The sequence below is a fragment of the Tinamus guttatus genome, unplaced genomic scaffold (genome assembly GCF_059628265.1).
Source record: "Tinamus guttatus ecotype Peru unplaced genomic scaffold, ASM5962826v1 Tinamus_guttatus_pri_ptg000599l, whole genome shotgun sequence".
NCBI classification, from domain to species: domain Eukaryota; kingdom Metazoa; phylum Chordata; class Aves; order Tinamiformes; family Tinamidae; genus Tinamus; species Tinamus guttatus.
The window spans coordinates 952,258-979,241 of record NW_028289133.1 but is presented as its reverse complement, the minus strand read 5'-3'; the positions used below and the strand labels follow the sequence as shown (position 1 = coordinate 979,241).

General features: G+C 38.0%; 1 protein-coding gene across 6 annotated transcripts in view; it reads left to right on the top strand.

Annotated features, from left to right (window-relative positions):
- The window catches only part of ADCYAP1R1 (ADCYAP receptor type I), a 94,181-nt gene that overhangs the window by 11,878 nt on the left and 55,319 nt on the right, over positions 1 to 26,984 (top strand). For all 6 annotated transcript variants that reach the window (XM_088534792.1, XM_088534791.1, XM_088534790.1 and 3 more), the window contains exon 2: positions 10,113 to 10,218. In XM_088534792.1, coding sequence (XP_088390918.1) covers positions 10,113 to 10,218 — 106 coding nt within the window. The remainder of the gene's footprint in view (positions 1 to 10,112; positions 10,219 to 26,984) is intronic.

Genomic DNA, 26,984 nt, shown 5'->3' with positions numbered 1-26,984 from the left:
AGGACAGCTGAAGCATCTGTTTTCCTTGGAGAGAGCCCCTGTGCCACTGTGTTCTGCATTAAAAATGTCCTTGTATCTGCCAGCCAGAGTGGCTGACTTAACGCGTTAGGTGTCTGCTGCATTTTGTTGGGGCTGAACACAACATGGGATGTTCTACAAAGGAAATAAAATACCTTCTGATTCTGTTGTTTTTCAGTAAGGTCTCACTTCAGCTATCGGAGCAAATTTCATTGTTGTGGTAAAGCAGAAAATGCTGGAGCAGAATCTGGGTCAAGACAGAATTCTGTAAGTGAGACTGGTGGCTAAGCTGCCAGGATTTGAAAAGGATCCAAGTCCTGCAGATTTTTGGGAGAATAAAGTCGCTCTTTGATCTGCCCTCAGAAGATGATCATCTCCATCCCTGCATACTGTCTGTCCTTGAAATAAATCATATCCTATAATGAGAGAAGAGGAAAATAGAAATGTGATGATATACTACCTGGCATTTTGTGTCTTTTTTTCAGTAAAAAACTTTGCAACTGTATTTTGGTATTTTGGAGCACATCACATATAAAAACTTCTTGAAGCCTGCTTGAGGATGTGCCCATGTAGTATGGTGGAGCCATGGTTAACTTTGTTGTAAAAGCATATCACAAGTAGAACATAGCACAGCTTGTTATAAAAAAATAAGTATATATTAAAACAGGAGGTTTCAGGTCTGTTTTCTAGAGGTCAGGATTTACTGAGTGTTAGAAGGTTATAGTTGCCCCTGTGGTACCATGTAGCAAATAATGTACACTGCCTAGTGTGGAGCTGACTAGGACACTTCATCTCCCACTGATAGTCCATTTTTCTGCTCCCGATCTATAGTACTGCTGCTCCCCACTCCTCAGAAAATGAATTTAGATTGGTGGATCAGGTTTTTTTTTAGTGCATGAAAAGAAAGTGCAGCTATATGTCACACTGAACCTCATCTGAGATGTTTGGAGTTCAAGTTCTGTGATTAAAGAAAGGAAAAAGGTGGATTTATTTTTTTTTTTTAAATATTTTTTCTGATTACACACTGGTGGGGTTGTACTCCTGTATCATTTAAGTGTCTTTGAAAATCTCAGGTATTTTGGCCTGCCTATAGCATTTTTACTGTGGCTAATACAGTGAAACACATCAGACAGTGAGTCTGGGAATAGGTTTCTATTTAATAGAATATATGAAAGTGATATTTTACCATCCATTTTTACCATGTTTTTTACAGTCCTATTACCATTGTAATATCAGGAATTCAGGTCAAACATCTCCTCTTTACTGCATGTGCTTGAGGGGGACACACTCCAATCACATTCAGGTCACAAGACACGAGTCCATCTCAAAGCTGCTTGTTCTCACGTTCTGAAAAGTACAGGTAATGGGATTAAACACAAATCCATATCTTCCAGTGCAAAGCATTATTTGTCAATATACATTAGCTGAAGAACTGGGTCCTTTAACAAGAGTTATGTGAACAATGTGACTTCTTGCTTTCAGTGACATCTAATTCATCTTTAAAAGTGTATAAGTTTTAAGTTTTCAAATGCCCAAGACAGGAATGTTGCATGTGGCTACATTACTATGAATCACAAACACACTGACTACTGGCTGCCACGTCAATGCAGGGAATTGTGTTAGTGGAACTGATCATGTCTTTGGCAACCGTTTGCCTACCCAGAACTTAGTAACTCTCCATCATGATATAATGGCATATAACCAGAGATTGTTTCCAGAGAATTGCATTTAAATGAACTGTCAAAGAGCTCTTGGTGATCGGGAATGATTAAATCCTGTGTCCAAGGACAGTTTGATGCATCAGATGGCCATTAAAAATCTGAGGTGTTGAAGGAGGAAAAAACAGTGTACAAACAGCGGTTTTCAAAAGGAAGAATGGGTATGAGATTCACCTTATGAGGGTTTCAGAAGCCATAGTGCAATGCCCAGAACTGCCAAGTCACCCAGTGATCTCATTTTGGGCACTAGCAAGAGACAAGCCCTGGAACTACAAATGTGTTTCTATACTGTTTTTCACCCATTGTTTGCAGTCATAACCTGGGACTGCAGAGGAACACAGCAGCTCATGTCCCACAGCTCCTCCAGCAACATCCTTCAACCACCACTGTTCATTCCTCCATGGAAGTGCCACCAAAGCCCCATCTTCATATTTCTTCATTATTTGTTCATAAAAGTCTCTTAAGACAACTCTTACCTTTCCTTCAGAAATAGTGTTGCTAGTGCTGTTGCTTTTTCCATATACGATCTCACTGTTCATCATTAGGAAGTTTCCCTGTCCTGTTTCTCTTCCTTAATTCCCTCTGCTCAGCTCCATGCTGGCTCGTTTCGCTGTGCTGGTGCTCTGAAACAACATTCAGGCAGTTCCTTCATTTCCTTCATGAACAGATACTTTATTTCCCCTCTTGAGTGTTTGCGGTGGAACAGCAGAGAAATCTTCCAGAGATGGGAATGCGAAAGAAGGGCCTACTGAGAAAGCTCATCTAGGTGCAATCTTTTGTGTAAAGAGTTCCCTGTGAGATTTGAGTTTTGTTTTTTTGCCCCTCCACACACACACTTTGGTACAATATTTGAACCAGTATCTCTTAGTGCTGAAAGGAGGAGTGAATTTGAGAATGAACTTGAGTGCTTCATGTTACCACTGTTGTAATAAGCTTTTTGCCTCCGTTCTTCAGTGTTCTCCCCAGCCCCATTTCCATATATTTCCAAATATTCCATTTGGGGAATATTAGAATGACAGCTACAGCAAAATGCGCTTGTTGGAAGTGTTTGGAGGGAGGAGTGAAAGGAAGGAATGTGTGTGATAGTCGAGCGCAAATAGCTTTAATTTGATTAGTGGATTAATTAAAGCTCTCTCCCTTGGGTAGGGTATATGTGTGCTTGTGGAGAAAGTGTTTCTGCAGCCTCCTGTAGCTGTTGATCATACATCTCTGTTCCAAGTGTGACTCAGATGGGGTTTCTATTGAACTTGCTGGGAGCCTGCACAAAACAAATTTCCTGTCTTAGATCTTTTCTCCTCGGGCTTTTGTTTAAATGTAATGAAGTATAAATGGGCAAATAATAATGAGTAATAACAATAGCTTGCCTTTCAAATGAATGTGGCATCCGGCAGCATGACAAATGAAGGACTCCTAAAAGCCTCTCCATTTCCCAGTGTCCCCACAGTGAAAGAAGTTTCACACTAGCAGAGATTCCCTCTGCCTTAGAGCCAAGTGAAACTCATCAAGAGTTCTTCACTGTGATAATCCCTTCAGCTACTTGGTTGCTTTGATGTAACAGAATGGGAAGTTGTGAAGATCCTAAGGAAGTCAGATGAAGGCCAACAGCACCCTGGGCTGTATTAATAAATACAAAGCTGGAAGGTCAATGGAAGTGATTATGTCCCTGTACTCGGTACTTGTTAGACCAAAATCTATATTGTTGCATCCAGTTTTAGGTCTCTCGTTACAAAAAAATCTGATGAACTAAAATGAGTTCAGTGGAAAGGCACAAAGACAACCTATGAGGACAAGCTAAGGAAGCTGGGCTTGTTTATTTTGAAGAAGAAAGGGCTTTTGGAGAGACCTAACAGCAACATTCTAAAAGCTATGGGAACATCATCAAGTAGATGGAGCCAGGTTATTCAAAGTGCTGCATGGCAGAAGGATAAGAAACTATGGTCACAGGCTGAGAAAGAGAGGCTCAGATTGGGCATAAGGGGAATGAAGACAGTTAAACATTGAAGCAAAGTGGTTGTGCAGTCTCCATCCTTGGAGGTTTTCAAACTCCTGAGCAATCTGTTCTGATCCCTTTGCTGACCCTACTCTGAGCTGTAGTTTGGGCTAGAGACCTCCTCAAGTCCCTTCCAGCATGTTTTATCCTGTGGTTGTATGCTACTGCCTGAAAAGTAAATGTCATATATGGGGCTAGAAAATAGCTATGAGTTATAATGATCTCACAGCCACTGGATGAAGGCAGAGGTGTTTGAGGGACTGGACTCTAAACACAAAATCAGGACGACACAGAAAAAGAAGGTAAACACAGCTTTAGACTATCTTTTATGCCCTCCTCATTTGGGGTTGCTCTCACACCTAACACAGCTTTCAAAGGCTATTTTTAATAGGGGGCATCACCATATTACTAGTACTGTCTAGTGAAATACAAGATATTCTCCCAGGAATCTTCTGGAAGGAACAGGAGACCTTCAAGACCTTAATCGGTTGCTACTGCTCTCAGAAAGGGCAGCTCCAAGTATGCGTCAGGATAAAGACCAGAGCCCTTCTTATGGGTCAGCTATTAGCAATAAAATCCTTTATTCAGAGGTCAGCTAAGAGCCTTTAGGCTCCAAAAGAGACCAGACTAGAGCCTTTTTGACAAGATGGAGATTTTTCATAGCAAATCTTGAAACTGTAAAAGCAAAATCATTCTCACCTTAATGTTCACTTCATCAGAGAAGCAATTCCCCAGATTAGGGGAGCAGTATGTCCCAGGGTGGACAGAAATGAAAGATTTCACCTCTTTTTGTTCCCGGCTTGCAGGTGTTCATCTGACTCTGAACACTTTATCCTAGATTTCTTTAAATATGTTCCTCATTTCTTAGCAGGATGTAATGCATTAACAAAGGTAAAGCCTACCCTACAACTTTCACTCCACTGATTTCCATTTATTGATCTATCTAAACTCTTCTGCTGAATCTGAATAAAAAATAGCTATGTGGAGCTGAATCTTTGGAGGAGAAAGTCTGAGGAACAGCAGGAGAAATCCATTTTACATAATGTGGTTGCAGGTTGCAAGTGGAACAGGTTGTTGAACTTGGAAAATTTACTTCAAACGCATTGTGTCTAACAGGATTTCTAAACACTTCCCAGCGAGTTGTTCTTCCCCTCCAGTAAAACACTTTATGAGACATCATATGGGATCGCCTGCTATTAGAGATAGGATAAAGGAAAATGTTGGTATAACTCAAGATGCCAGCTGCTTCAGAAGAAGCCAGAAAGCATACAGAGTTTTCCTCATCGTGTTCAAAGAGTTTTTACCACTGATCTCCAGAATGAAAACCCAGTTATAAGGCAAACTCAAAAATAGCCTGTACCCCATGTTGCATAACACACATCTTTTGTGCAGACCTACCACTTCAGAAGGTATCCATCAGGTGAAGGGATCTGCTGATTATGTTGCAGCTATTTTCTAATCTGCTGTGAGGCAGACATCTCTCAAGGAGCCATTCAATGTTAGGAGGTAACTGTATCTTAATTTGTACAAACCAGCTTGAAAGGCAACAGTGCCCTGTTTTGGCAGCTTACTCTGTCTTTTTTTTGCAGAATTTGCTTAAAGCATAGTGTCAAAACTATGCCGAAGACTGTACAATTGTACCTCAGTTTGAATAAGTTTCTAATCACTTTACCCTTTCGCTTCGTCTCGAGTGCTTTGAAATTGCAGTAGTTTGGATGTCATTTAGGCAGGCAGACAAAAACGCAATCAAGTAACAACGTAAGGCCTTCCTGGAGACAACAATTTATTTAATGCCAAGCCAGTGTTGTGGGGACTAGGAATGATGTAAATAAATTCTGAAAAAAATCCAGATAACCAGAGCTCCTTCCCAAAGAACTATAATTTTAACAGGATGATTTGCAAGCTTTGGCCATAGTTTGACCTGTTGAATCATTGCCTAGTAGGAATAGGGATAAAATCCAGTAATGTTCCCATTGCAAAGTACGTTTCCTTTCTATAATTCCCTCATACTATGGAATATTTTATTTTATTTTATTTTGTTTTATTTTATTTTAAGCTAACTTTTAAAAAATGATATCCAACCATGATGGAATTGGTAACAAGTGCAATCCACTGTGAAGTGGGTGAGCTGATAAACCTGATGGATTAAAATCTTTTCTCATATTACCTTAGAGACAACACTTTGACAACAGATGAATCAGAATCTGTTTATCTTTATAGCTTATGTTGATGTAAAAAACTGTCTATGAAGGACTTAGTAAAGGGTTTTTTGGTTTCTTTGTTTCTTCCTGTCTGTATTTCATTGTGCTTTTCTTTATTAATATGATGCCCAAACAGACACATCCTCTGTGGAATGGATATATTCATTTTTCATTAATCTGAATAAGGTCTTTACAGGTAGAATATGGAAACATGAAGGATGAAAGGTCAACTAATGGTATTAAAATACGATATTGGATCAGGTCTTTGTAGAAATGAAAATGCCAAATATGTTTGGACTATTCTTCCAAACCAATTGCCTAAACCTGGAGTTTCTCAAGAGCACTGGTAACTTCTCTCACTTCTGCAGTTCCACTGGGGTAAACTCATGGAGTTGAGTCATGTTTTTTACAAAATGCAGATTTCCCTAAAGAGAGTAAAATGAAAAGAACAATATATTTTAAATGAATATATGTAGTCTGAAGGCTCAGGTTTCCAATCTAGACTTTAGGGGATTTTTTTTTTTTTTTTAACTATTGGCCCAAATCAGTTTGGATAATGCTGAGACCATTTTCAGTTCACAGCTTTTGACATCTCAAAAATCTTTCATATCCTCCCAGCCACTTGAACATTTCTTCCTGTGTACAGGAAGAAATCCTTCCTCTCTGACAGTGACACAAGGATGAAGTTCCCATTCACAGACAAGGCCTTGGTTTTACATTGAGGAGACCTGTGTCCACTTGATGTAACTGGGAAAATGACTCAAGTACCAAAATTTACATGCCTTTTGCCATTAGGGATGCCATGCAGTGTCCAAGATATCCAGAGAGTGGAAAATTTCCCCCTACCTGATTTCTTCCTCTGAGGATTGGAAGGTCTTGCTTGAGCTAGTGACCCTCAAATTTGCTTTTCCAGTTTGCAAATCTGACTAGGTTAGGTCTGGACCTGGACAGGGGCATTAACCTGGTGCTTGCTCAGTTTTATATACTAACAGTGGCTTTATTAATAGAACAGCTTACAATAAAGCAGTGTCTTGAGACTATGTGTGAGACAATATATTTAGATTGCAAATGTGATTGGAATTAATATTGCTATAATTTCAAGCGAACATAAGCTATGCACAGCACGTGTCAGTTTATTTCTAAAATAATGACCTTAATATAAATAAATGAAGAAAAAGAAAAGCTGTCAAATTTTTGCATATTTAGGGTATCTTTAGTAGTTGCATTTGTCTTTTTTTATACTCTTACAGTTGCAAAAGCATTTGTTGCATTTGTAGTTTTAAAGAATTCATCTGAATATGTTTGCCGGAATTTTATTCTTCAATGTTTTTAGATTCAAGGCTCCTGTGCTTTAGGATTGACTATCTTTTGATTGATTTTGTGGTATCTATATAAATATTAGATTTTCAGAATTGCTGTGAGTCAAACTCCTTCAGTCCTTTGGGAGTAATAATAATATAAAATATATGAATTGCATGCAATTCCCACCGGGTTTCTAGTATGTGTCAAAGTATTCTTTAACTGCACATATCACTGATATCTTCCTGGAAACCGAAACCAGACTGTCTCTACTGAATTCAGAAATCTGCAAATGTCCTTGAGGCAAAAGAAACAAAATCAGGAGGCCGTGAAGGATTGTGATTACACTTCCATTTGAACTGTGCTCTGCTGTTCAGTTGTTAGAGATGGACTCAGCAGCTGCAGGCACAAAAACTCTATGTTCAGTCCATAACAAAGGGAGTAACATTAAAAATATGGGTGGAAGAGTGTTGAGGGAAAGTGCTATGAAACAGCATAAAGATGGTTATAGAGGGTGACATCAAAGCATCCTGCCAAGATCAATAGCTTTGGAAAAGCTACAGGAGCAGGTGGAGCATATCACTGCAGTCCTCCCTCTTCACCTTCAGCATTGCATCTTAAATACCTCCTGGACCAGACCATTCATCTGACTAAACACAGCTGTTTATAATGAAAACAATAAAATCTGAGCTATTCAATGTAGGTTCTCTTTATAGTCAGGCAAATCCTGTCTATGACTTACCTTACACTAACAAAGATGACTAAAATAGGCAGGATAAATCACATTCTTTTGCCCTTTGACTGTAAACTGAATCTAAACTGAGTATTTTAAAGGTCTATGACTACCCCAGAGGACATCAGTAGTTAGTTCTTTTTTTTTTTTTCTAAGTATCCTTTGATGGACTTTATATCCATAAAAGTCCTAGAAGCATCTAACATCCACAATATCAAGTTTGAAAGAGTCCCACAGGTAAAAAATAACCATGTGAAGAAACATTTCCTTTAGTTTATTTTTAACTTACCTGCTTAGACTTGGCAAATATAAAAGGACAACTTTTGTAACCTACACATGCTGTACACCATAGAGACTGGTATGTTCCTACACTCAGTTCATAAAAGACATCCCATTTGGGACTGGGCAAGTATAAGGACTGAACCAGTATTGGCAGCACAAGCCTTATTTATTTGCTATTTCTCTTTTCTCTCTTTTTTTTTTTCTTAATAAATTCTCAGAATTTGAATGTTGGCCAGTTTGACCAGTTTTCCGTGAGATTTATGGGATGATATAGCCAAGGGCTTTGTTTTCCTGGGAGATTCCAGAGATTTGTGACAATATGTATTTTCCTAGCCCTTGAGAGCCCTTAGGACAGCACATGGTTTGTTTTGAAGACAAACAAACCTAAAATGGTTATGTCTGATCAATCCCACTGAGAAAACTGCTGATACTTATTTCTGGGAAGAACAGCACTTAAAAATGGCTCTGGCTCTTTGAGGTGAAACTGTGAATCCTTATGGATTTCTGCAGATGGAGAGTGAAGCTTTCCTGGAGAGGCTCATTCCGAAGTCCTCTCTGTCTTTGAAATACAAGTAGGGATGGCAGTTCACAACTGTCATAATGTCAAACATGTGCAGATGGCTCTCCTTCCTAGCATGCAGAACACAAGCATCACCAAACCAGGATGATATGTGTCTTCGGATCTGTTCTAAGTGGGTGTGAAGTGTGTAGTGGCAGGTCGATGCTTAGCAATGCAAATGGATTCCCCCATCATATGCTAAAAAGTATCACACTCTGCTAGGAAGTAAGATTGACCTATATGGATGAAGTCTCCCAAATAACCTGAAGTACTAGTAGATTGAGTTCAGGTATTAATTTGTTTGTTTGTCCCATCACACTTACTTAACAAGTGAGGGAAAACGACCACTTGGGAGATATACAACCTCTGTAGTTGTCCATCCTCAAGAGTGATGATCTTCAAGAGAGATCTTCACTCTGTATAGGATATGGGAAATATGCAGCAGGGGAAAATTGCTTGCAGTGAGCAAGGATTGCCTATCTCACCTTCAACACATGCACTGATTTTCTTGGGGGTTTTCAGAGTGTGTTTTGAACCTTTGCATTGTCCTTTTAAATTGATCTAGTGAAATCTGAGATTATATTTATTTCCTTTAAATAAGGATCAGATTGATTTCTGAGAACAGGTTCCGTTCTTATTTTGTAGCTGCTTAGAGATTGCTTGCATTCTGTTGGCCACAACATTCCTCTTATAGGCTCATTTTTCTGTACTTTTTGTTTGTTTGTTTTGTTTTTCTTTCTTTCTTGTAGTGGACTACCTTAAGGTTATAAAGATTAAAAAAAAAAAAAAAAAAGAGAGCTTTGGGTCAAGTCATCTCAATTTAATTGGCATTGCATTCTCTTTTGACAAGAAAGCTGCTTTGTATTCACTATGAAGAAAGGAAGAAGAAACCATTAAGAAGTGGTCATGGTGAAAGATTGAGAGAAAGAGCTTTTAATTTAGCTTTGAGTCCTGAGAGAGAGGTAAAAGTAATGCCCAAAACTCATTAGAAATTGATGGAAGTCCAAACTGAGTCTCAATTAATTCTTGATTCCTCTTTGAATGATTTCTTTCCTTTGAGCCTTATAAGAGGAAGAACTGTGATAAAAGAAAGCAAACACACTGGAAATTATACTTTTTACAGATAGAGCAATACAAAAAAACTTATGAGCACAGTTTAGCCCAAAGTCTTTTGAGCAAGATAAGGAATCCTTTGTAGTTTCCTCTTCCCTTCTGAGGATTTTTCTCTTTCAGGACCTCAGAGCTTGCTAATATATCTTCATAAACTCCCCAACTATTTCAAATTTGTAATTGTCCTTTCTTCACATGTCAGGTCACAGCAACTCACTCCAACTGCATCATTAAAAAGGAGCAAGAGACTTGTCTGGAGAAGATACGAAGGGCAGCTGCTCTGAACCCTCTCAATGACTCTGCTCCTGGTGAGTGTCAGCCCGGATTGACACGTGCACATTGAATTGATGTTTTCTAAACTTATCCTGGTTGAAAGCATGGGATTCAAGTAATATCAGCACAAAAAGCTTATTGAAATATGTAATATTGCAGTTAACTTAAAGAGACATTGTAAGGGCAATGAATCAACACATGGGTGTGTACCAGGGAAATTGCTGGTTACTATTTAAGGTAAGGAGTTGACTTATGCAACGTGATACAGTAAGGTATATCAATAAGACTAATTAAAATATATATACATATAGATGTGCCTGGGAAGATCCTGATAGAGTTTTTGCATTCTTCTGGTCCAGTTGGCTGCAGCTGTCAGGAACTGGACATAAGACCAAGTACATCATTTGTCTCTTCTGAAACAGCAATTGCTCTATCCCCTTCTCCATCTGAGCAACAATTTGTGCCACTCTTTCACATGGTTTGAAGAACTTTACAGGGCTTAACATTCTGGAAACTGTAATCTTGATAAGAAGTAGCTGTGTTATTGCTGAGATAAGAAACTGAGGCAGCAAGCAAAGAAGAAATTAATAGTTTAATATCCTGTTTCATTTTCCGTGGACTGCAGCAAGAACGGCATGTGGCCAACACCAAATGAGAGAAGGTCAAAGAATGACAAAGAAATTAATTGGAAATCCACTTTCTGAATCTTGTCCAAACTGCTTGTACTGTGACTTTAACTGGTAAAACTTCAGAGAACTGTGGATAAATTGCAGTAGGTGTGAGGGAAAAGAAGAGAAGCATCTGTCCTTCTTTCTGGGTTGTGTATTCTAATCCAGGATCAAAAGAGGGAAAGGTGCAGAAATTTGTGCTACTCTAGAGCATCCTACACAACAAGCGATTCCTCCATTTGAACTGCCAGGAATATTCCCATCAGAGTCCTGGTGTTCAGCTCCTACATCAGCTCATCTTTGCTCTGCTCTGCCAGTTTCTAGCAAATAAGCCCCATGGTTTGGTAGAACTGAGGAGAACATGTACTTCAGGCAGTACATTTCTGCCCAAGGGGTGCTCCTGTGCTTCGGAGATCCTCTTTTCCAGATTTTCCTTCCACCCAAAAGTGTCATAAGCAAGAACAGAAGGAGGAAAACAGTTTCTCCCCCATAGGATGATGTCAGAATCTGATCATGATGCATGCTTCTGAGGATTATGCCATGATTATTATTTTGACTCAAGAATTCAACATTTTTTCCAAGGTCTAAGGAGGCCATTCTAACAGCTGGTTTGTTATTTATGACTAAATAATTATGTTATTTAGTAGCCCCATTTATTTTGATAGTTGGGGGACTATTCAGAGACAGCCTTCCCCCTTGTCTGTTCCAAATGAAAGAGAATAGCTCAAGCACAGAAGAAGTTCAGAACCATTGGAAGATTTCTAGCATATTTCTTGTATAAAAGCAACTTTATTCCTTTGACCCTCTTCTTTTCTCTTTTTCCACACTTGTTTTTGTTTTTTGATTTTTAAATTTTGTAAACATATTTTATATGTATTGCCTGTCATCTCTATTAGACTGAACTGCATAGACCCATCTCCTGGGTGTGTTAGTGGAATGGAGCACTACTTATCACAGGTCAGACTGACTTCTAAAATAACAATAAGTTACCAAGCACTATTTGGAGAAGTTTGCTTCTTAAACTCTCAGAAGAGATGATAAGTGCCCATACATTAAGGCAGCTGTACTTACAATGTGTCGATCCTTCTCAGTTTCCACCTTGTCCAGAAAAGCTATTTTTCTTCTGTTTATTCAAGAACAAGGAGGAGAATAAAATTACTTCTTCCTCCTTTTGACTACCTCTCAGTGAAAAATCACATAGATAATTTGATATGTACATTCAGTGAGGATTTCATTCACCGAGGATTTCATTCACTCCTCAGACGGGCTGCAGGACACATAATAGGATGAAGTTTTAGGGAGAATATGGAGACTCAGGCACATGCACAAGTTATTGTGCCTTTAGAAAAATGGCACATCACTGAAGTACAGAAATCTCAGTAGGCAAGGCAACTACATTTTATTTTTTTTCAGGTGACACTAGATCAAATGACCCTGTATGAAACTTAAGTCTAGAACTTCAACACATTTGTGGTTTCTTTTTCTGTAGTACCTAGCATTGCAGATCATGAATCCTACTCCAAGGTACCCGCATTGCACAGAAGTAAAAATAGTAGGTTCTCTGGTCCTGTTTAGAAACGTGGTCTTCCTCACTGATATTTCTTCCAGCTAAAAGCACTGTACAGAAAGCAGTGTGCTTTGAAATTAAAAATGGAAGGAAATCTTATGGGTTCCCATCTTCTGCATTAACTCAACCGTTCTCCCTTTGCTTTGCCCCCTTGCTGTGTTCAACATCTGTGAACACAAACATCAACTAAAGGGTTCCCTAGCGCTCCTCTGGGTGAGGTCCAGCACAAGCATGATGTTGATGCTGCATCTGTAACTACGAGTCTTTAAGAGCAAGACTAGCACTGTTTTATGGAAAGTAGACAGTCTACTGAAGCAGACTAGAGCTCTGATGTTCTCCACTTTCCTTCACCCTCAGGCTGCCATCCCCAGGTGTTATGTTCGTTACTGTTTTATTCTTCACAGTAGTTTTCTCTGGCTCTGCTGCTGTGCAGTGCCTATAATGCTTTAGAAACAATGATTGCCTTGAGATTTTCTATTAGTTTATGTGAGCTTCATCATGTCTTTTTCCTCTTAAATGCTTTAAACTTCTTCAGGAGAATTTATAAGAAAAGAAATAAGGGCTCCCTATGTCTTCCTCCCCTCCCAACCATCACCTGCATCCTTCCCAACCATCAAAGCCTGTATGGAAAAGAGATTTTTTAAGAAAATGAAATCTAAGTAGGACCCAGAGTCTGACTTTTTTGCTCTGGAGAAGGAACTCCAATGACAAAGGAAAATAATGAATGTTGAAGAGAGAAGAGAAAGAAAGGAAGGGAATTATTACTTCAAGTTCAACTCTTAACAAGACAGGGGAGCAGGTTATTTCTTCAATAGTATCTCTTTGCTTCAGTTTTTCTCCTTATTCTAGTGTACATATGCACTGAGTTCCATCTGGAACCTCTTCTAGCTGTCAGCTGTCCTCTTCTAACCCTCAACTCTCCTTGAGGCTTTTTATGCCACCAGATAATCATTAAAGTCCGCTGCTGATGTGTGTGTGATGTACTGATGTGGGTATGCATGCTCTTTTTTTTTTTTTTTTTTTTTTTGGGCATGGGGTGGAGATGGTTTACACAGCATGGGTTGCTATGTAATTTGGCTGTATAATACTGTCATGCTAAGGGTCTAAGTTACCTGAGAAAATCTGGATCATGACTATTATCATGGGATATTTTTAAATGTAGATGCTAGATTCTGGATATTTTAACCCATCCATCTATTTAACTGCAGTGGAGCTATTTACACTTGTGCAAACCTCTTTTTCCAGGCAAGGATTCCTTGAGTGATGACTCCCAAAGACAGACTGGTGTTTAGCATCCTGCAGATTCATACCTGGATGGCTAGTTCCATTCCCCCAACCCTTTCCCTGAAATATTTTGAAGGAAAATAAAATATTGCCAGCCAAGTAAAGAAATACAAATGAAATAAGTATTTGGAGGGATACAGTAATCTTTTTTAAGAGGGAAACTCTATCAAGAAGTACCCCATTGATATAAAGCTACAAGAAAGAAACTGATATGGGTGCCAGAAGGTGTAGGAGGTGGCACTTAGGAGGTAATGATGGTAATGCAAGGAGAGAGAAAATCACAGCAGGACTTTGAGAAGCGTTTTCTTCTTCCTGTGATGACAGAGCACAGTTTCTTAGTTTTAGATTTTTGTCGCATCCCTCCTCAGTCTCCTGTTATTTCACAGCCTTTTAGTTATCTGTTCTTATGTCCCTCGACAGCCCTGGGAAGAATTTATTTCATTATACGCCTGTCCTTGTGTGTGCTTGTGTCTCCCATGTTGCTGCAGCTCTACATGGGAACAGTAGGACTATGATCCGTCTTCTCACACTCATCTTTTAAAAGCTATTTAATCACTAGGACCTGGGAGGGTATGACTAAGGGAATATGCCTCTGTCTTCTCTGCCTGGCTCTTATCTGAGGCAGGATACTGATCTAGATGACTCTGGACTGCCTTAGGTCAAAGATGATTTTTCTGTTGCTGGATTTCTCTACACAATACTGCATAGATTGTCTGCTGCAACATTTAAAGATGGTAGAAACAAGCAGAAATTCCAAGGTAGAATTGAGGGATCACTCAAAATCAGAGGACTTGTGCTCATTTTAAATAACTTTCTTACAGAGATCTCCATCTGAACAAGATACCTGAGTAACTCTCAATAATTGTGATCATGTTTTATACCTTTTTATACAAATGAAATAAAAAGTTTCACTGATTTTTTCCAGATATTTCTCTGGACTCAATTCACTCAAGACTCAAAGACTCTTTCTTTAGATCTTTTCTGAATGCCTTATGTCAATAGACCTTTTAAAAGTCTGATAGTCAGATACAATGGATGGGTTCGTGTCACTCATTCTGATTGTGTATAGTATAGAGGCCTTTATTAATGCTAATTATTCAGAGTGTGTTTATGGTCAAAGGAAGTAATTATTTACAAGTGATTCATTTGTCCTATTTTAGTGATACAACTTATATTGATACGAATCTAGAAGTGCATATTTCTCTCCACTGTCCAAAGGCAGTTTAGAAGTAGGTCAGATGTAGAAGTCTACCTCATGGATGGATGAAGCAGTGGATATGAATCCTACTGGTAATAGTGGGGTGGCACTGGAATGAATAGAACCTTCACAGTTCAGCAGCCTGAAGCAAACTGTGCTAGAAATCAGTATTCCAGAAAAAAAAAAAAAAAAAAAAAAAAAAGCAATCGTATTCCTAAGGGGAGTGACAAAAGTTAAAAGGGATTTTGCAGGCCTACTGTAAGTTCAGTCGTAGTAGGGAAGATGAAAGCCTGGTAGTGGGATCAACTTTGGTGCAAGATAGAAAGGGCTTTGCATCATGGATAAGCTAGTTCGGAATGGTCTGCAGAAAAGTTTCTCGCCAGTGTCTGCTACAGACTGGGCAAACTTCCACTGGATGAAAAATATTCTGGCACGAATTTACTACATTAGATATACTTTGGTGTCTTTCCAGAATCCCAGCCCCAAATTCTAGTATATATATATTTTTTATCCACTGTTTTGTCACTGTTTATCGCTGTTTTGATGCGATTTGTCTTACTTCATTTTAGTGACTAAAAAGTCAGATGTCTAATTTTAACTAAGACTAAATAGCCAGTGAAGGCCCTTGCTTATGGCTACTCCTCTCAAACTAGCATGGACTGCTGACATAAGTGGGGCAATTTGTTCTCTGGAATAGTCTTTTTCTCCCTGCTGACCCTGGAGGAAAGCAGGAAAACAAGCATGGTGCTTCTGTTTAACTTAGGTGAGATGATCACCAAATTGGGAAGGGTCAGTTAAGATGACTTAGAGAAAGGATGTAAGAATTGCTGTAATTTCTACAGAATTACTGCAGAAATTTCTGTTAGCTACTTGGGCAACAGAAATATGTTCTTCCAACACAGACAGCAGCATTGTAGTAGTTTAAGTGAGTAGTCCCTCCTTTGCAAGCTTTGCAAAGGTTCAGTCATCTTCCTAGTATTTGTTGGACTTCCACTGAGATTGGAATGGAAGAAGCTGCAGGTATTAAAATATAATATGTTTCTACCTGCAGCTTTGAAATTAACATTCAACTAAGCATGTGTGTGAGATGATAGACTATTCCCATTCCATTATACACATAAAATAATTTCTACCTGGCTCTGTCAAAGGTATTACTTTAACATTCCCCAGAACTGCTGGGTAGTTCTTCAGTAATGAAGGAATATGATTAAAAAGAAAATAAAAGGTGGAATGGATTTTTTCCACACAAGTTGGAAAGATATTGGCCCATGTAATATTAGTTTCTGGGAATGGAACTGAATAAAAGTATTTTTATGCCAACAGCATATTTACTGAAAAATGCAGTGTCAGGTTGAAAAATACTCACTAACACATTTGGGGGGGGGGGAGGGAAAGATGTATTGGCATTCCTGTATGGAACATTGTTTCCCTTCAGAAGTATTACTAATTAAATGTATTTGGAGCTAAAAATAAAATATTTTTTTTCACATAAAAATTGAAAGCTAAAAATAAAACTTTCTGTCTGTCCAACACGCTTTATTTCATGTCAGTTTAAAAGATCTTACTAAATTGAATGGATTTTTTTTTCTTTTCCTTTTTTCTTTTTTTTTGGTTTAGTCATTGAAACAAAATATCAATTATTTACACAGCTCCACTTTTGAGTTCCTTGTTTCTATGGTGACAGTTAGTTCATTAAACCACACCACGTCTCTTTTTTTGTCCAGCATTAAATAAAATCAAGGAGCCTTGTCTTACCTTCTGCTGTGTAGCATACACAATGTGCAGCAAGAAGCTGGTTCAAGATAAATAGGGACAGCTTCTTTACAGTATACATCAATAAGGATTTTTCCCCATATGCTTTTTGATGGCTATTTTTTTTTTTTCAAATGGAAAGTGGAGTAGGATCATTTGGGATGGATTTTACCTGCGAGCTGGTTGGACAGGGAGACTGTTTGCATTCATGTTACCCTGAGCTGTAATTGTGAGCATTGTGTTCTTGAAATATTTACTGGGTCACCGCAGGTGACAAAATGAACCATGAGTGTCAGCAAAACTTAGTCAATGGAGTGAGTGATGGCCATGGTGGTGCTTTGGTGAGCTATCAGTGATCGCTGGTTTGCTGATTGCTGGACTCTGTGACCACTTAGTCATCAAGCTTTTTGCAAAGCCTAAAGTGTTGCACCAGAAGAAAATAATTAAAAAGATCATTAACATTTCATCACTATAGCTGTGTGACCGTATATCATTTTAATCAGATCCTTGCAGCCTCTTCCAAATTATGTGCCGGCGCAGCATCCTGTGTATAAGGCAGCTGCTGCATCTGCTCCGGAATTAGATTTATTTCAGTGCTGAATTAAAGTGTTCCTAATCATCCGAACTGTGTTTTTATGAAGGTCCTAAAAAGCTTCTTATACTTCTGAAAAATGAATCAGTTGTCAGATAACTGGATTTTTTTATTATTATTTCTTTTATTTTATTCTGTGATATGTTCTACAGTTCTCTGCTTTATTTTTCTGACAAAAGTATTGCTCCTTTAGCCTGTTAGTCTCACTGAGATAAACACCGCAGTGAGAAAGTGAGTTCGATTCTTGCTAGAATCAATGGCAAGGTTGACTGGTTTCTAGGATCTTTATTTCTGCAAATGGAACACGCACTAAGACAACACGGATTGACTGAATTTCTCTGCACTGGTAGTGACTACGTTTCAGAGAAATCCTAAATGAACCCTAGACTTTACTTGTTAACTGTCTTCTAGTATCCAATAAGTTCTTCAACCAAGGACTTTTTTATTCATTTTTTTTTCTTTGCTCCATGCTTACCAAGAAATTACCTTGGCTGATGCTGAGGCTTCTAACATAGGGCAAATGGTAAGGACAACAGGTTGGGGTCCAGGTGTTCTTTCAGTCTTCTTGGGGAGTCTTTCTCTCTTCTTGGAAAGTCTTTAGGGCTTGATCCAGATGCATACAGACAAACAGACCAGGCCTTCTAAGCCCTGTGGATTCATTAGGGTATGGAGAACACCCTGACCAAGGAGCTGCAGAAGATCTGTGCCTATCTGGAGTGACAACTGGAGAGCAGTTAGATGCCCTCCAGATCCCACTGCATCTCAAATGGCACCAAACACCTCTCTTTCTTTGCACAAGTAAATCAATAAATTAGCAGAGAAACTGCAGGATTATCATACACATACAAGCCTACCCTTCCACAAAATTATAAGCTAGTTTTGCTACACTAGTAGAATTATTCAGAGGACAGTACATCAGTAATTTATGATCTCTGAATGAGCTTGTAAAAGCCTAGAAGGATGGAGAAAATGCTAATGCATATGCTAAGTAGTTGAAAGACAAGTTATAAATCCATATGATCCCATCTATAATATTTCAGCTTCTGTTGCTAATGGATTCACAAAGTCTGACATGGAACAAAACAGGATCTACCAAAACAGTCAGAAAGGCAGATTCTTGGCTCTGCTGAGGCTCTACTGATATTTTCATTCTGGTGCTGTGAAGGATTTGTATAAAACCTGCTGATTCCCATTCCATCCTACAGTAGTTCCCCACATGTAATGATGTGTCTTGTACATGGTAAGGACAGTTTGGACCTTTGGTCTTTCTGCTGATTCCATGCTGGGAAAAAGCACAGAAGGGACTAGAGAAGGTGTAGCAGGGACTTAATGTATGACATCAGTTTTCATCAGTTGGCAGGACTATGGATTTAAAAATTGCACAAGTTAGTTTGAAGCAGAGTGTGTGTGGGGAGCAGGGCTCCAGTCAGTGACCTGCTCCAGGAAAACATGTTCATACACATGGTCATTTACTTGCACATGGCAATTGCCATCCCTACCAGCCATCTACACCAGATGACAAGGAGAGTCATAAAACAGTGACCTTTCGCTTCTGCCTTGTCTCTGTTTGATTCTTAATCTGGTCTGCCATTAGAAATAGACTTAATAGACTTAGCAATGGCACAGCCCAGGAAGTGAGCTGGCTGCACCTTGTTGTCCAGGATACTATGTGCCTCTTGTGAGACTGAGAAACAGATAAATGATAAAATATAAATAATATGTAAAAAATAAAATAATGATAATAATATATATGTATTTGCAGAGAGACAGAGGAAGTTTATCTCCAGAATCGAGTTTATGGAAGGACTTTTTATTTGGGCTACTTTGTCCAGGCTTCTTTCACAATCAATAGACAGAAGTTGTTTTTTGAGAGAATGAGTCATCAGAGCTATTTCAGATGTCTGCTTTCAGATGAGAAACATTATTCTCTAGAATTGGCTATTTCTATTTATTGCGACAATATTTCTATTTATTGCCACAAAAGTTTTGAAGACTATTCAAACACAGCAATTGACCAGATGAATCCTGTTCTGGCAAATACATTTGTTGGTTACAGTTTGTTTTGTTAATGGGAATGGTTACCTATATCTAGACTACTGGTAGCAGATTAGCAAATGTGATGGGAAAAAGGCAGGAGGAAGTCACCTCAGTGGCTTCTGTAAGTTACTTCACTGGAAGATTTTCTTTACACTATTAAAAACCTCTTCCTTTTCACCAGTGTATGGACTTCTGGAGGAACTTGCAGACGTGCTGGCTTTGGATATTTGGAATCATTCTGCTCATTAGTGCATACTGTAGGATTACCTGGGAAACAGTAGTCAAGGATAAGATGTGGAGGATAAGATGTGGTTAAACCAAAGACCTGAGAAATAGTTTTTTTTTTTTTTTTTTTTTTTTTTTTTTTCCTGATAAGACTTCAGCAAGCACTAACATATAGGTGACCTGGAACTAAAATTGCCCAACTTCACAATTTCATTTCTCTTTTCAACTCCTTCTGAAACACATGCACTACTTCTTAATATACCTCCCTTACAAACTTAAGCCAAGAGCTTCATTATGTGAAACTGCCTACTCAATAATATATGTGATTGAATACGTGTAAGAATTTGGACTCCTGACAGATTTTGCATATTGATTTTTCCTCAGCAAAATAAGACTCAAGAGCAGTAAGTTAAGTCATCTTCAGACAGGTGAGCAAGCTACAGCAGTATAACAACTTATTAACAACTCAGTCTGCTAAGTAGTCTGCTAAGTAGCAGACATGCCCTCTCCTTAGCATGGCAAAAATAAGATAATTCAGTTTTGCTTGCCTTCAAGAGCAGAGATACAAATAAGCTTGCATGGATAGTAACACCTTGCACACCAGTATTTGAGCCCTTACTCTATATCTGGGTCCTGCTTTTCCACAAGGTTGTTTGTATTCTGCATCACTGTCTGCATCCTTACATTTTGGGTCACCAAATGTCGATGCGTCATACGACTTTCTCCTTTATATGTCTCTGAAGAGATACAAAAAGGGGAGGCGACTAGTCTGTGCTGAACTTCAGGGGCTTTTCCATCAGCAGATGAGCAAGACATCAGGAACCGCACATCCAGTATTCATTATATATTCATTTATTTAGCTTCTAGGCAAGGGAGGGTGAGAGTGGCAAGAGGGACATACTTAGTTTTGCCCAAAAGCTGCTAATTAGAGACATACATACTAGAGACCACTGACTCAGAGTGTGCATGGCAATTTGCTTCTTGCAAAAAAAAAAAAAAAGAAAAAAAAAAGAAAAGAAAGTGTACAATTCTTTCCTCGAGTTTCTCGGGTGAAATGGAAGAAATAGGAGAAGAAAACCAGAAAGATCTCTCAATTTCACAGTTTTATTTAAGAGTAGAATTTGCATTAAAGAACATAATGTTTGGTTTCTTGAGTCATATTGCTTAATGTATACTACATCCTAGACAGAAGAATTGTAAATATTATACTAGAAAATAATAATAATAATAATAAAAAGATCTACGGATCTCAGGTGTTATGCTTCTGAGTTCTGAGAAGGGCTATAGATTTTTCTTTCTAATATGAATTCCACCACAGAAATATATTATTCTTTTGTGCAGCCATACTTTAGTGTGAAGGTGGAGCTCATCTCAACACCTGTTACCAGATTGAAAACAGAATATTGGAATATCTAGTTAAAGCTCTTCATGTAGGCTCCCTTCTTAGGCCAAAAAAAAAAAAAAAAAGAAAAAGAAAAAAGAAAAGAAAAAGAGGAAAGAAAAGTGATTCAACCAATGTATCTTTGACATGAATTTAAGCTAATCTGATCATTTCGCTCATTTCATAAGTAGGATGTCTGTATCTGATATCCTAATGAAGTGAAATTCCTGACCTGTAGTGGTTCACATTTCACAGCATTTCACAGGGAATATTAGACACTTTACAAACAAACAGTTTACAAGTTATTTTACATGTTTGCCTTTGTTTCCAAGTGTATGCATTATTACTGACAGACAGCAGGAAAACAGTAGAATTTAGAATAAAGATTTAGTAAGCTAGCCCCCAGACTTGAGAATGATCAGGACTAAATTAAATAAAAAATGCTTTACCAGCTTCTTCTCCTCTCTGCATTTTGTTTCTGGATGCTATGATGACTCATGATTTTGACAGCTTGCTGAATCTCTTGTGCCTTATATGCTTAATGATGAATTAAAATAATTACCTGCCTCTTGCACCATAATGTAGATGTGTGTTTTAGAGGCATTTCCCTTTTAACACAAGTAAGCCTCCAGCCATATGAAAATGTCCAACCAACTTGCCTCCCAGCCCACAGTGTGTTTATAGCCACAGCCAGCTTGTTTTTTTTTCCAAAAAGATCAATTACTCTTACAAAATTTTGATTTTTTTTTAACCAAAATAACTGCAACAAACAGGCCCTGTGATAACTGTGTGGTCAGCACCAGGAACAGCTCTTATTACCTTCTAGATTTAATTCTGTTGCTGTCATCTTTCAGCCTACAAGTCCCACTGATTTCAACAGGCATTTTCATTTTGTGTTCCAGCAAAGTAAACTGCATTAGGCTTTGTATTGAGGAGAAAAGGGTTTCTGGGGAATAACTGCATCACCAGATTTCAGATGTCTAATTTATTGGCTGAGTTAGCTGACTGGTCTGTCTAAACTCTTTATACAGTCGATCAACAGATCCTGACATTCATCTTGCATATCCAGACATTAAACCCAGGGTGTGTGTGCAACGATGCACAATGTTTCGCTTAGTTTCCTATTTTATTTCTGGGTCCTTGTTTCCTTGTTTCTGCACAATACTTCTATTTCTTTCCTTTTAACTAGCAAAACCGGATAGTTTTGCTAGGTAAAGGCTCATGTCTGAAGTTCAATGGTGCAATTTTCACCCTTGAAGAACACACAGCTGAGTCTTTCAGACAAGCACCTGAAGATGCTCTGTTCAACAGTCTTGCCTTTCTGATTGCAGTAAGAGTCTGATTTTCAGGCATCCTGAATACCTGCCTTTTCCACAGTAGCAACTTGACATCTCTGATAATCAAGGCAGGAATTTCATGCTCGCACAGTTGCTAGAGTTGATTGATTAACTCTCTTTACAGAAAAGCAAATCACAGCCTGCACAGAAACAAACCAAAACAAAAGGCTGTGTTAGAATAATTTTCAGTTTATGAACAAGGGAAAAGCTGCAGGTAGTATGATTAGTGTCAGAAAATCCTGGAAATAGAAGACAATGCACAATGAAGTTTTTCAGAACAGAAAAAAAAAAAAAAAAAAAAGATCATTAGAATATGTAACAAGACTACCAAGCCATGTGGCACCAGCAAAGTCAAACAGGAATAACGACCACAAACAATTAATTGAAATGCACTGAAAGACTCTTACACACATTTTGAGAACATGCCTCATCTTTGTTCCCAAGACATAAAACTACTTTAATTGATTCCAGCTTTTTCGTCATATAGCCAAATGACTAACATTATTTTACCCCTTTTCTGCAAACCTGCAAACCACTTTTAAATAGAACCCATTGTTATTGTAACTGAATAAGTTGGAACAAAATTACATACAGTACTTTCAGGGAATAGAACTATTTCTTAATCTTCCTTATATGGGATATATCAGAACCTCTCATTTGTGTCCTATTATTCTTCAAGGATAAAGAATTGATAAAGTTCAAAGGGTATAATTAAAAACAGCCAATCACTCCTGATTCCTGACTGGGTTATAAATGATGCAATTTGTGCTTTCTGTGTTTTTTTCTACATGTATTCTAAAGGGTTAATCCTTGTGCTGTGATTAATCTAAGGGTATATATAAATATATACCTCTACTCTATAGTTCTGTGAATATATACCTGCATCTATAAATACTTCCTGAAATCTAGCTAGGTTTCTCAAGAGGGGTCAATTTTTTGTCTTCTTAGTAATTTAATGTCAGTCCCTGCTCAGAACAACATGAAGAAATCTGTTCCCAATTTTGTATGGCATTGAAACACTTGTATGACATTGAAAATATCCCTACATTGAAACAGTCCCTAATAGCCAGAATCCATCCAATGAGTCCAATAGCAAGAGGTATATGGATGATTACTGTATGTCTCATGAATGCAAAGTTGTGTCCTATGGCATAATTTTCTAGTCCTTTGCTTAGGTAATAAGAATATCATAGACAGAGAGAATTCCTAAACTTCCTTTGCGAGATTTTAGTTTAGCCTTGTTTTCTATTTTCCCATGATTATTCCAAAGTTCAAGGTAGCACCACAAGGAGAATACTAGTGATATGTATGGAAATTTTCATAGCAATTTATTATTTCATATGTAAAGTGTAATCCCCTGCCCACACACTTTTGCAAGCAGCATCACAAAACAATTCCGTTTTCTACCAGGACTTTAACCTCCTCTGTTGAGAAGAGAGGGAGATGGATTAGCATACTGAGTTGTCTCAGTTCTCCTTTATATTTCTTTTCGAATCCATCTAACCACAGCAGTTTTTCTTTCTAAACATCTAAAATCTCCAAAATGATTACTCCTCAGTCTGTGAGAGATTCATACATGGCAAATCTCCTTGACTTTTGTTAGAATTAAGTCCTCATTTACAGAAGTAAGCAGAAGAAAAATAAGGATCTTCAAAATACTTTATTTTCAAATATGATCAAGATGCACATTCTTCCCAAAATACCACTTCTTCCTATGACATCTGATGTAAAACTATCATCTTCAATACTGGTATGATGGAGAGATGTGACTAAACCAGCAATCTAGGAACTTTGATGCATTCTTATATACTTGGTAATTGAAACTGATATTACCCTTCCTATGCCATAAGTGGCCTAGTAGCAATGGCAACTTCAGTGCTTTCATCACTGCCTGATGTTTTTTTCTCTATTTCCGAGTCCTTAGAAAAGAAGAGATAAATCCACCATGCTTGTTCACAAAGGACCTGATTCAAAGGCTATCACAGTCAAGGGTTTCTTTTGCTGCTACCTCAGCAGTTCATTTTTCAGGGCTTTCCTGTCTCCAGTTCCTAGGTGCATCTGCACCTAACACATTCCTCCATTTCAGGGATCTAAGACACTGGAAAGGCCTTTGCTCTCCAGGGTCTCATAATGATGTTTATGTTTTTATTATATAAATATATACACATATATATACACTTCATCATACTTGGATATTATGAGAAATATATTTTAGCTTATTTAATATAGAGTTGTGAGCAGCATGTATACTTCTTTTCTTCCTCCCCTTTCTTTTCCTTTCTCTTCTTTTCCTAGATTAAACATATATGGCCTGAGTTTGCTGGTAGTAGAGCTGGTGTGGGTGGGACGTTGGTTATCTCTCAATATATGCCCCATTACAACTCTTTCTAACCCCTCGATGCAGAAAACCTTTCCATCATACTGTCTGCGAGAAGCTAATGTACAAAATGTGAAGTGCACTAATGCATTTCACTAATTTCACTAATTGCACTAAAGTGAAAGCATCCCCAGCTCCTCACCAGGGCAATGACCATGATCCATCTTCAAGTTTCATAAACATGTCCCTTTTCCTTCTTGGTCACGTACTCTTCTCTCCATTTTCACCTATTGACTCAGCTCACATTGCCTATATTTCACCAACCTCTGATATGATTTGCCCAGATCAATAAGTTTAGCTTCAGTTTCATCTGGAAGACCTCTAGTAGCTGTGAACTTAAAGAAATATAGTATAATTTCCTGTAGTCTCTTTCCTATTGACCAGAATTTCTTATGTGCATGTAAATCTTTATAGAGGGGGATTTGATTTATTTTTCAGTATTGTTTTACATTGGTCACAGAACCCATGGTGGGCACAATCAGAGAAGGTCGGTATGAGACAGGAAATAATCTTTCTTAAACCTGTCCCTCTAATTGAATCAGACCTTTTGCCCTGAGATTTCTTTCTCAGTTGCTGCAAAGGCTTCAACAAAACTCACCCTCTCTTCCTCTTCAGCAGTATGAAATGGAATGTGTTAACATGTCTCTCAAGTACTTTTTAAAAAAGGCAGTTCATACTCTGTTATTTCCTTTGTTTCCTCCACCAAGTCCCATGGGGTCTAATAAGGAATTGCTTGACTCACCACTAGAACAATTTCCAGGAGAGATTATGGAATTTGCACACTGAAAGAAATTAAGTTATTTAATTCAGTCATTTCTCATTCTCAGAAGATTTGAAGGAGTAAACAAGGAATAAATGCCTCTCAAGTGTATCCACATTGGCGTCACAGTAGTTACATCAGGAATGAATTTGGCCCAAGATCTAAGTTATCTTCTGCTACAGAAGATGGCTTTTCCATTGAGATAATTCTATTTCTAAACAGTATAAAAGCAAGTAAATGGCGTGGAGAGGCACCTGAATATGAAGGGATGGCTTTCTTCTGAGCTGTGTTACAAGTCTTGCTCTGGAGAGCATTTAGCATTTAACATCATCGTTTATTATGTTTGTTTTGTTTTGATTTTTCCAGCTGTAAAAAGAGCAGAAAATCTTCTTAACCTTTGAGCTGCCATAAAACCTAAATGAAAATCGTTTGTAAAAGCATTTGAGAGAAGTTAATTTATGTGCAATAGAATTTAATATGAATTCTGAAATTATAAGTTATAGAGCCCTTAATGTCATTTTGTTATTTTCAGTTGTTTGATGTCTGCTTGTTTTGCTTTGTCTGTTCATCTTTTAAAAAACAAGTCCAAATTCCTGACAAATGTCTGTGACTAGGCAACTGTCGACCTCAGGCTTTGTCAGAATCCCACTGGAAATCCTGTTTTACTACTCTGGGATTTTTTAGATTGAAACACAGTCCACATGCTTCCAAGGACTGTGTCCAATTTTAGCCCCACTTCAGTATTATTGTGAGATTTGTTAAAAATGAGCAAATCCAAGAGATGTGTTATCATTTTCCTCATAGGTGGCAAAAGAGATTTTAAGCCCTGACTTCATTATCAGGAGAAATATTGAATATTGAAAAGACCTGCTGCCAGGTCCTCTCCTCAGTCTCTTCCATATGACCAAATCTACCTTTCTATGTTCAAAGGAACAGAGACTCTAAAAAGACCATAAAAACATGTCGATGACATTTTTACTTTTTCTGTATCCATGGCAACTAGTAATCTAGTGATCTTTACAGATGTCTTCTCCACAGACCCATAAATCTCATAATGGACCAAATATCAGCTATACACTGTGGATTGCAAATGTGATGATGAAGAGATTAGCTAAATAACTTAAAAAATAAAACCCTTTTGCAGAGTCCTAATTCAAAGCCAAGACTGGCTGGAAGCTGCATTAACGCTTGTAAAAAATTTACATGCACATCAGTTTTACTTACAAATAAGAATAAATTACATAGCTCTTCTGCAAATAGGCAAAAATACTACACTCTTAAAGGCAAGACATGACCGATAGTCCTGCACACTATCATCCTTAGTCAATCACTCTTTATGGACAGATTGTGTATTTGAGAGCAAGAGCTTTTGGGGTAGGATATGGCAAAAGAACATAGGGTTTTATAAAAGACAAACATTTTTTTTCTTACTCCATCATTTTCTTCTCAAACTCTATGTAGCTCTGCAAATTTCAGTATTTTTATCACACTCTTTCCATAAATGAATTTGATCTCAATGACTTATGTTTCCAATGATTTCTACTACTGTGATGCAAAGGCTTCTAGACAAAGGTGGGTTATCCTGTCTTTTCACATGGAGAAGTAAGAGAAGATAGGGTCAAT